Below are 11,355 nucleotides of genomic sequence, written 5' to 3' on the forward strand. Positions count from 1 at the left end.
ATGTCACCCTTAGAGCACAGGTACTCCAACACTTACAACACTCTAACAAGCACCTGCTTTTTGCGTAGTGCAGAACTTAGACTACTTACTTCTGGTGCTGGCCTTACACTCGGGACAGCAGCCCCACGGCAACCCGAGCCCCTGGCTCAGAGAGGTGCACTGCGCAACGCGGACCCTGCGGCACAGCCCGGGGCACGGGGGCTGTTCTCTGTTGCAAGCGCCAACAGAGAATTGTGTGAGGAGGGCAGGCACGCCGCAATGATATAGCATCAAATACGGCTTAACGGGGCGCTCAGGGGATGGGTGCGAGGACAGGCGGGGGGAGCTGCGGCTGGTCACAGAGACGGCTCAGTGTGCGGGAATACTTGGCGGGCAGGAACAAAGACTGACAGACAGGCTTCCCAGCGATGCCACGCCACAGAAACACAGGTAAAGGGTACAAACTGACATAAGAAACTAACTTTTTTGGTTTCTCTCTCTCTCTCTGTCTCTTTTTTTTTTTTTTTTTTTTTTTTTTTTTTTTGGCTGCACGGGCGACTGAGCGCTGGAGCAGGTGGCCCAGAGATCGCCATCCTTGGGCATACTCCGAATCCATGCAGCCCTTGCTGATCCTGCTTTGCGCAGGGGTTTGGAGGGGGCAGCCTCCTCCAGAGCGCCCTTCCAGCCTCAGCAGACCTTGGAGTCCCTGATATGTGATTACTTTGCACCTGCAAGCACGCTTCTGCTTAATTTTACAGAGAAACTTAATTTTGTTTTACTCTCAAAATCAGAAATAAATTCAGAGGAAATAATCCAAGCGTAAATTCTGTGAAAACAACTGAGCCCCTCTCCCCTCAGTGCTCTGAGTAACAAGCAACCATCGACATTTTTAAAAAGTTATTTTGTATTCTTTTACAGATATTACATATTCCCGCTTATTTTGTAAGACACAACCACAGACTCAAATTTAACCGAATAAAAGGCTCCACTTGTGGGGAAAAAAAAAAAAGCAAACGAGAAACGTATGCATTTGACCATTCCCTGAATATAATATTAAGGGAAACTAGATTCTAAGTAGATTTCCCGCTAGTTTGTTTCACCCTGCTGCTACTTACAGCGGCGGACTGCCCAGCCTTTCCCTAGCGGAGCCCCGCGGCCGCCTGAGGGAAGGGCGGTGCCTCAGGCCCGGGGGAGGAGCCCGCCGGGGCCGCCCCGCCCCTGCTCTCGCGAGATGGGCGGGGCGCGGCGAGACATCCGGGAGCGGCGCGGCAAGATGGCGGTGGAATCGCGGGTGACGCAGGAGGAGATCAAGAAGGAGCCGGAGAAGCCTATCGACCGAGAGAAGGTGTCTAGAGTGCGGGGTGCTGGTGCTGCGCCGGTTCGCCGGCCGCTCCGGGGCGGGCAGCGGGGGTGGGGGGGAGTGGTGAGCCTCTAGTGACGACGTGAGGCCTCCGGCGAATGGAGGGGGCGTGGCGAACGGCTCCTCATCGTAATCCCCATTCTCGCCCCGCAGACGTGCCCGCTGCTGCTTCGCGTCTTTACCACCAACAATGGGCGGCACCATCGCATGGACGAGTTCTCCCGCGGCAACGTGCCCTCCAGCGAGCTGCAGATCTACACCTGGTGAGTGACACTTCCTCTACGCCTGGCCGTGGCGCGGCGTCAGCCGGGCCTCGCCTGCGCCCCAGGAGCTGCAGGGAGCTGTGCAGGCTCCGATCGGAGCAGGACACGCGGGTGCGGAGCTGCTCTATGTGCCCTGGCAGCTGAGAGGGGGCATCTGTGGAAGCACAGCTTTGTGCAGCAGTGAGCTCTCAGCCACTGAGACTTACTGCGGCTGAAGTGCCCAGCTACTGCTGCGTGTAATCGGTGGGTCGTGCTGTGACGATAGTTACCACAACACGTCTACTTAACGCAGCATGTTCTCCTTTAATGTGTATATTTTGCTCTAACGTCCCTGTTTTTCCAGTAGAAGTAGTTGTCCCAGGAGGCTTGAAATGTTGTGTGAATGGTTTGTTGGTTTAACTCACATACTTCTGAGTAATGAGTTTTCTTTTTGCATGGTCCGGTAGCAGTGCTTTAACAGAGAGCTGCTTTTTATCACTGTCAAATTTATTTTGGAAGAGTGCCTTAGTCTCTGTTGCAGACATGTTAAGTTTTGTTTGTAGTATTTTGAAGAATGCCTTTGAAATGGCATTATGCTGCTTTTTAAACCCTTCCTGATGTTTGCCAGAGTTGTAACTCATACGTTGTGTCGTTGAATAAATCCATATTTGTGGCTACCAAAGCATGCAGTTCTAATTTACTTCTAAGTGGGATTTATGGACTCTTGGTGGTGTCTGATTTGTTTCCCATCTGCAGAAGTCAGAATGGGCATTGTCTGTCAGCACACTGCTCCTTGGTTGCTTGAAGCTCAGACTGAGTGCACAGTCTGTATAATTAGACACTTTACTTGTGATGACTGAGTACTTTTGTTCTTGAAATTCCAGACATGAGCTTTAGCCCTGCTGTGATTGAACGATGGGTAAAGGAGTGCTGCCTGCTAGGGCAGAAATGGAAAGCTATTGTATTTTTTCTGCTTTTCTTACATTTCCTTTAATAGTTAGTAAGCTTATTTTAATACAGATGTTAGCTTAGGTGAGGAAACTCTTGCACTGTGCCTTGTATGAATGTATTAAAAAGAAAAAGGCTCCTGCTGTTTAAATGGTAACTCTTTAGAAAGATCTGGAAATGCAGATGTTGAAATGTATACAGATGGATCTGAATATTGCAGTGGATGAGACACATTTGCACTAGAGCATGTTGCCTCCAGTGTGCAGTAAGTGGGGGATTCTCCCAGGTGTTACAGTCAATAACTATGGACATAGGGTGTGCCAAGGCCAAGAAACATATGGTTAAGTTGTAGCAATATTTTGATTCCATTTAACGTTTTGGGAAGCTTTTTTTACTGTTCCTTTGAGAGTGTGAAGCACTTTGGTTTGTTTGTTCAATCTAGGATGGATGCTACTCTGAAAGAGCTGACCAGCTTAGTGAAAGAAGTTTACCCAGAAGCGCGGAAGAAGGGCACGCATTTCAACTTCGCAATTGTTTTCACAGATCTCAAGAGGCCTGGCTATAGGTAAATGGCATTTATTCTCTGAGTTAATAGAATACTTTGGGCACCAGAATAGTACATTATTCTTCATTAACACTGATTTAAAGTTCAGAACCTACATACCAAACTTCTGAAGTTCTGTACGATGATCACTACAACCTCTTGGTGACCATTGCTGTCAGTATGTTCCCAAAACTATGAACCTGTGCGCTTGAGGGCGTTGGTTGCTGTATTGGCAACTGGAACATTGCCCTCCAACTTGAGATCATGCTTTGTTCCTGGTGGGTCTTGCACTTGAGTTACAGCAGTGATCTGCTTGCAGGTGTTTCTCTTCCAAAATAGCATGAGCTAATCTTTGTCAGCATCCAGTGGATGTACCCTTCTTTGGAGTCTGGTGGGCTCTTGTGCTTTGTATGGCAGGAGTAAGGGGTTCTCACTAGTATTTAACATAATAGGGTTGAAGGCTGCTCTGTGCTCAGAAAGAGCATTTGGTGTAGATTTTTCTTGGTGCACCCAGGACTGCAGAGGAAAACCCCAGCGTTCGGAATACACAGCCACATGCATGCAGTGCAGGGAATGGTGTGGGAAGGGAGTTAGGAGCCGGTGCAGTTCCTGTTTTGGACATCTGGAGAGATTGGCCATTTATAACTAACCTGCCTTTCTTCTGCTGCTCACAGGGTGAAGGAGATTGGCAGCACCATGTCGGGCAGGAAGGGCACAGATGATTCCATGACATTGCAGTCTCAGAAATTCCAGATAGGAGACTACTTGGATATAGCAATTACTCCTCCGAATCGTGCACCGCCCCCATCGAGCCGCATGAGACCTTACTAAAGTTTTGCTTCTCTTTGATTACGTGTTCTGTTTACTCCTACTTGCTGTTCTAAAGCAGGCTTATTTTTTTGCTTTTGTTGCTAAGCACCTGAAGACAAAGCTGAGCATTGTAGAAGAAAGTTATCTCTTAAACATTAACTTTTAGTTTGTTTAGAAGAAACCACTTTTGCAACTCCATCATCTTATTCCTGATTGTTCTAGTTTGAATAGTAAGTTAGTGTGTCCGGTGTTTTGAAGACTTCCATGAAATATGACCAGGAGGATTACAGGTGTTCTGTCTTGTTTGGAATAAAAATTGATGTTATTAATCTTTTGACTGTTTAGTGGTGTATCAATGCTCGAGGCTGCTCTGTGTTAGAAGTTACTGATGGTGCTGGGGGGTGTTGAGGGTGTTAAGCAGTCAGCTTCTAGAACCTGAAAATGGAGGAAGGGGTAGCTCAGAGATCTTGGTTGTCCTTGGGGCAACTGGAAGATGTGTGTGTGGTAGTGCCTGGTACCTTGAGGGCGATGCAGAAGGGGTGACCTGTGTCTCAGCAAAGTGGTGCAGGGTGGGACTTAGCTCCGTGCTTGCCAGCTTGACTCCCTGTCACTGCAGGGGGAGATGCTGAGATGTGCAGGTGCCTCTGGTCTTCCAGCAGGGTCCAGCTGTCCTTGCCTGACTAGGAGCATCAGCTGGTCCAGGCAGGACCAGGTGCTTGCGCCTTGGGCCCCGTGTGCTCAGAGCAAGGCAAGGGCAGGAGTAGAAGCAGTAACTGCTCATTAGAATCTCCACCTTCCTCACCTAAGGCCTGAGCAGAGGCCAGGACTGAAGTAAAATGTTCCTATCTGCTGAGAACAGCGTGTGCTTTGTGTCATGAGCTGGGATCTATGTAGATTTTTTTTCCGTCAGGAGTCCCTTGGTTCAGTATAGCCTGAGGGAGTTCTGCCCATGGCTTAACCCTCTTCTGCCCCCCTTCTCTGGGTTCTAAGGGAGTTGCCATTTCAGCCTTCATGAATGTCTCTCATTCCCAGAATCACCCACTTCAGAGTCATTTCCCTAAGACTTAAAAGTGCTCCTCACCTTTTTCTTAAAGAGAGCTCAAGAAAAGTCACTTATAAATGTTACTTGTAAAGGACTGAGCCAGCAAGTGGCAGTGGAGCCAATTTATTGCCAGAGTAGGCATGGGTGGGATGTTTTTTGTGGTGCAGTCACTTCTGGTGTGAGGCAGTGGTGCTCCAAATACTGCTGCTGTGAGAAACCCATGTGTTGGAACAGCTCAGGCATTTGTGTTACCAGGGGTGGGCTTGCTCGGGCTGGGGACACCTGACAGACCTGGACAGACAGAAGAGGAAAAGACCACTGCTCAGTGGTTCCACTGATTGCCCCAGGGCATCTTCTGTCCTGCAAAATGAGTGCAGTGAATAACCAGCATATAATTACAGAATTGCACACGTCCCACCAAAGGGAAGGACAAACCTGCCACTAGAGGTACACAGGAATATGGGCATTTCCTCAGTTTTGTGTCCTGGTTTTTGCTTTAATTGCATTTAAGGATAATTTTTAAATGTAGCTGCTATAAAAGGCAACTGAGCCTGTGTCTGTGACTCAGCTGCTCTGGGAGGCGACTTTGCTGCTGGAATGGGAGACACGGCCAGGGGATGCTGCTGCCTGCCCAGCGGGCAGAGAAAAAGAACAGCTACTACTTTATGTGTGGTGGCCCAAGAAGCAAAATGGCCAGGAAATGAACGTGCAGAACTGCCTTCAGTAGCAAATATTTTATTCAGCTTGTTGGGTTGAGGAGTTTACCTTCCCTTGACTGCCATGAATGTACAAATCTCAGCTGATCTCCTCCCCAGATATTTCAGGATAAACATCTCTTGGGATCTCTTGCCCTCAAATCACATAGAAGGGTAATGCAGAAGCGAAGAGCTTATTGTTACGGGAAGAGACACTTGAGAGAAGAATGTAGTTCAGGTTAGGGGTTTCCTATAGCAATATCTAGCAGCTGGCAATCCAAGCTGATGGCAGCAGCTGTGGAAGCAGACAGCACCAGGGTACAACTATCCAGATGTGGCAACAAGTGAAAGGGAAGTCAAAGCTGTCACCAGCTGAGCTCCTAGTGCACCGGAGGGAATTCAGTCACAGTAACCTGGTTGTGTTTGTCTCTGAAAACTACTATAAAAGTTGAGGAGGATGCTAGTCCCTAAAAAGAGCAAAATATGTAGAGCACTGTGGTTTGGGGAAATTAAAACATGGTCATCAACAGTGAACAATCCCGTGTGCTCAGGAAGTGGTGTAGACAACACTGCATCCAGATTTGTCAATCCACAGGATTTGCTTTGTAGGTAGCAATTTGATGAGGAATTTTTAGATGAGGCGTTTTTCTTTTTTGGGTCTTTAAAGGCCTAAGAGACACAACTCTTACCTATCTACTGTGTCAATAGTAACCACTTCTCCAAAGCTTTTTATCTCCCAGCTGAGTAAGGCAAAGAACTAGGATGAGAGCTCTCCAGAAAAGGGTTCCTGGCTTTGACACTTCTCAGAGGTAATCCTGCCCCTGCCGAGCAGCCCAGACAGCTCTCACCTCCTGCCCATGCCCTGCCAGGGATACCACACCTATCCCCACCTCCCTTGCAGGTGTCTCTCCAGGTCTCCCCTTCTTCCTGTCCTTTCTCAGAGAGCCATTTTTCTCTGCCACCAGCCAGTGACAAACATAGAGATCACTCCCGCAGGGCTCCAGCCTGTGTTCCCTGGTCTCTGCCTGTGGCAGCAAGCCCAGTGAGCTGAGCTCCCTGGCAGGGCCAGAAGCATTCCACATCCTGCCTGTGAGGTGCAGCACAGTCAAACAGACCCAGCTACAGAACCAAGTTAACTTCCCCTAATTTCTTTTTTACCCTCAGTAGCACCTGCTGGAGGCTGCCCTGCTCCCATAGATGGGGTTCTTTGTCCCTTCAGGTGTGTCTTTCCTGCCTGTCTAGGTTTTACTTGACTCTTAGTTCTAATTTTTTCCCCTCATTTTATGCACCTAAGCCAATGTTTTTTTTCCAATCTAATAAACAGAAAAGAAGTTTTTGTTTTTGTTTTTTGTTTTTGATATGCCAATTTTTTCCTTCACCAAGAACCTCCGCACCATTACGTTGTTACACCTTACATAAATATTGCTGCCACTGTTGATCATTTGCCAGGCTTTCACTTAACAGGGGAAGGAAAAAAGATTCTTTTCCATGTGCTCAGGCCTTAAGTTTTCACAGTCACCTTCTGATTTCACCCCCCCTCCAGTATAGGTACATACCTATGTGTATACACACATTGGTGTGTACATCCACAACCAGAGACTACAGCACCAGAAAGCCAGCTCCTTTCCTGCAGTGGCAGCACAAGCCTAATAAAAGTTCTGCAACACTTTTGGGAGAGGTCCTGGTATGGGGGTTAATTCCCTCCTTAGTTTAAAGAGTGAGCACAACACACATTTTTCCAATAACCCACGCAGCAATAGCCATAGTCCTTCCTCTGTGTTTGCCATCTGACTGGAGCAGTTGTGGAGACTTAAGTTTTATTTTACAGTTCTGGTCAAAAGCAGAAACAGCTGCGATGCAGCAGGAACGTATTAAACATTATCAGCAAATTCTCACTTTTGCAATGGACAGCATGGACAAATGAGGACAAATGTCTCTGAAATCCTACTGTGTCAGAGCAGGTGAATGATGCCAGCTAGGGTAGCATTCAGAGAACAGCACTATAAGTAATGCAACACCTAAGGTTTGACCTACCAAAACAAAAGCAGTCCAATTATCTGCCGTTGTCTAAGTCCTCGTGTCTGGACTTTGTGCAACTCTGATGGGTTAAAAAAAAAAAAAGAGGATCAGTTCCCCCTGAGGAATGTGCCTTGCAAAACACCCATGTGGTGTTGTGCGTCTGGCCACAGAAGCTTGTCGGTGGTGAGGAGGTGCCTGGCTGGTGTGCTGGGGCAAGGTCCTAAGGGCTGGGTTCAGAGGGGGCTGCAGTGTTTGGGACCCTCCCTGGGGTATTTTCCAATCTCACAGAAGAGAGAGGCTTAAATAGAGACAACTTTAACCAAAAACTCAAGTGACCTCCTCAACACTCAGCAAGAAAATCCAGTGCAGATGACAGCTTCACGGGCTCCTTTGGGTGAGTTCCTCCAAGTGCTGGCTGAGCTGTGAATTCCCCAAGCCATGCATCAGGAAAACACCAGGTAGTGTTTTCAGACTTAAAAAAGACTTGGGGGTCTTCAACAGGGGCCTGAAACTGGCTCAGGCTTTAGAGGACAGGAGGGGAAACCACAACAGTGGTTTCCGGGAGGGCATTTGAGGAAGAGCACCAGGCACACAACAGTCCCAGACCCCCAGGTGCCTGCTCAGCTGGGGCTATGTAAAAGCCCAGGTTGGGGTCTGCTGGCAAAACATGCTCCATTCCTGCTGCTTTGCCTTAACAACTGCTCTGGAGAGCAGGAGGCTTATGCTAGAATAGAGGAAGGGAAGCACATGCTTATAGAAGTACTCAAGGTTTGAAATGGGTCCCACCAGCCACAGCAGCCTACAGGGCCAGGAACAAACCACCCCAACTCTGCGCCTATGGATAGGGCCCTCTTCCAAGTGGCAGGCTGGTCCTAGCAGCTCTGTTCTCTCCAGCCCAATTCATGCACAACCACCCAAGCAGTTGTCCCAGGGAGGGGGAAGGGGAGTTTGTGAGGAGTGTTGGCTGCTGTGGTGAAGAGGAGGAATTTCTTCAGCTGCCACTGAAGTGATTATGGAGGAACAGCCTCAGGCAACCTTACCAAAGCTGGACAGACAGGATAGGATTCAGCCAGCCAGGGAAGGAGGACATGGCGGCTCCCACGCCCATCCTTTCCCTTCTCATGCCTCAACAACTGCCAATGCCTTTGCAGGCAGGCAGTGATTTGGGTCAGTGCACAGACCCTGAACAATTTAATCCTGGAAAACAGTAATTAGCTCCTGGTGGTTGGGCAAGCAGGAATGGATTTTCCTGCAGCCACAACTGCCATGATGCAACCCACAACCTATGTTGTAGGACCTGCAGCTGGAGGAGGAAAGGTGGGAACACGCAGAAGGCCCTAGATTGCTTATGAAATTGCTGTAAACCAATCATTAGAGAATGTAACCCCAGGGCTTTAAGCCAGGAATACAATATGCCAAAAATTATGGAAGTATCTGAACACCTTCCTGCTGGGTATTCTGCAAACTATGCTTTGCTTGGCCTCTCCTCAGGGTAAATGCCCATGTGACAGAGTATCTTATTCCATGGACCATTTCCCATGCAGGCACATTTATGCTATCTTTTTTTTTTTAAACTCTTCAACTTGAGTTGGGCAAGACAAATTCAAAGAAATTCCTGGATCTGGTCAGCTCCCTACTATGATGTCAACTGTCCCTTTGTAAAAGTAGGTATTAGCATAAGAACAGGATAAGATTTTACATTTAAGTTGATATAGGCAGCATCAGCCTGGCAGAAAATTGTGCTCCTTTGGACTAACACCTGATTCCATAGTGTAGCCTGGAATATTGTCTTTGCTGCTTGTAAATGCCACAATATCTGTATTATTGTCCCATGGGGAAAAAACCAGGTACTCCCAAAACAGAAGGCAGATCCAACATCAGCTACAGCTATTAATGGAGCATGTGCAACCTCCATGAGTGCTGGAACATTTGAATAGTGACAAGTGGGATCAAAGCAAATACGACATTTTACAGGGAATTTAAAGCATCCGTGGTGCTTTAAAAAAAAAAAAAACAAGGAAGCCTGGACTCCAAATATCACTCCAGTGGTTAATAAAAACATCAATAAAAGCACAATGGGAGGCACTAGAATTAATGCTTGTCAATTATCCCTTTGCCAGCCATCTGGGAATTTTCATTCCATTGAGAGACCTATAATTATGTTCAACCTCAGGCAAACTATTTCCCAGATAAAAAAGAACTGACCACCTTATTAAGCGGCTTCCTGAGCAGAACAGTTGAGATGCTCCTTTGACAACAAATGGGATTAGGGGGAGAATCTTCTGTTAGCTCACACATTAGATATACTTAAAAGAAAAAAATTAAGAGCACACCAAATGAAGGAAAAGTAAAGGCTATGCTTTTTTGGTTACTTTCCAGATGGTTTTAACTACTGAAAAGCAATTTTGTGCTGGTTCAATCTTTTCTGAGATCAGGCACTGCTAGGAGATGTGATCCCTTTTCTCACCCTTCCCTTACATCTGATCCAGCACTCACATGGCCAAAAGCTGAGCTTGAGATTGCTGTTGGGAAGGACAAACTAGAAGAGAAAACAAAAATAATTAGCCTTCCAGTGTCTTTGCAAATGAAGAAATACATTGTAAAACCATACAACCCCTATGCAAGGGAGTTGGGGAAACAGCCTCTAGTGGAAGCAGCCCTGAGTTAAACTAGATAAAGCACAACACAGAACCATACTCTGGCAATTTTGCTTGTTTTCAGGTGATGACTCTCTCTTACATAACCACTGTGTTTGTGATTCACCCCACAACAAACCAACTTGTAAAATTTAAGTTCTTTTGCATCATTCCCACTTTGACATGTTATTAACTTTGGAGTGCAGCTGGATGAGCCTTTCCCCAGCAGCTACACTGGCTTAAGAGGACTTTTACCTTCCTCTAGGCCCATGGCTGCATCCTTGGTTGTTCCAGCATATCAGACAGCCACCTGTCCCACTCCCCATGCTAAGCAGATTGCACAGGATTGCATCCAGGTGGGTTTTGAAAATCTCCAGAGAAGGAGAACTCCACTGCCTCTCTTGGCAGTGTTCCAGTGCTTACACTTTCACTTCTGTCATCTCCCCCCCTCACTCCCATTACTCAAACTACTGTCTAGGACATCCTGAAACAGTTTCAAAGGTGAAGACAAAAAACTAATACTAGTTTTTGCTTTGCTGCCCTGATTTTATGTACCTCAGAGCAATGCTTTGCCTATTAAAAAAGAGTACAAATACAAACAACAATATTACGTGTGTTAGAGTAATATTACAGGCAAGAAAAACAAAACCAACACATACAACTTCATTTCTTGATTCCAAAAAGCTTCATCCCTCTATCATGTCACTACAGCTTGAGTCGACCAGAAAGTTTTAAGGTTTCAATAATCATATTGAAGATAATTATTAGCTAATAATATGTAGCAGAAAATATTAATAGGCAAGCACAAGTATGCAAGTGTCTTGCAGTGAAAACCCCAGCACTGCAAGGTACAGCTCCACAGTTCCCTAATGCAGGAAAGCACAGTGGTGTGCTGAGTTGTTCTCAAATTTAGGGAAAAGACTTCTCTAAGCTCTTCTGTGAATTTCATTAGTTGAAGGCAAGGGGAATACAGCAAGGTCTGGGACAGTAGTGCTGCTTCTTCCATTTCATGTTAAAAGGGTATCTCTGGCTTGCTTCAGGGCAAGAAAGAGAATGCAGGCTTTGAAATTTCCTCCTGTT

General features: G+C 46.8%; 1 protein-coding gene across 1 annotated transcript; it reads left to right on the forward strand.

The window, feature by feature from the left end:
- Positions 1-1,192: 1,192 nt before the first annotated feature.
- Positions 1,193-4,212, forward strand: SAP18 (Sin3A associated protein 18). The gene is made up of 4 exons (XM_040056618.2): positions 1,193-1,324; positions 1,493-1,602; positions 2,972-3,094; positions 3,748-4,212. Exons 1-4 carry the CDS (start codon positions 1,211-1,213, stop codon positions 3,902-3,904), a joined length of 504 nt encoding a protein of 167 aa, XP_039912552.1. The 5' UTR covers positions 1,193-1,210; the 3' UTR covers positions 3,905-4,212.
- Positions 4,213-11,355: the final 7,143 nt, after the last annotated feature.

The sequence above is a fragment of the Hirundo rustica genome, chromosome 2, assembly GCF_015227805.2.
Source record: "Hirundo rustica isolate bHirRus1 chromosome 2, bHirRus1.pri.v3, whole genome shotgun sequence".
In the NCBI taxonomy this organism is placed as follows: domain Eukaryota; kingdom Metazoa; phylum Chordata; class Aves; order Passeriformes; family Hirundinidae; genus Hirundo; species Hirundo rustica.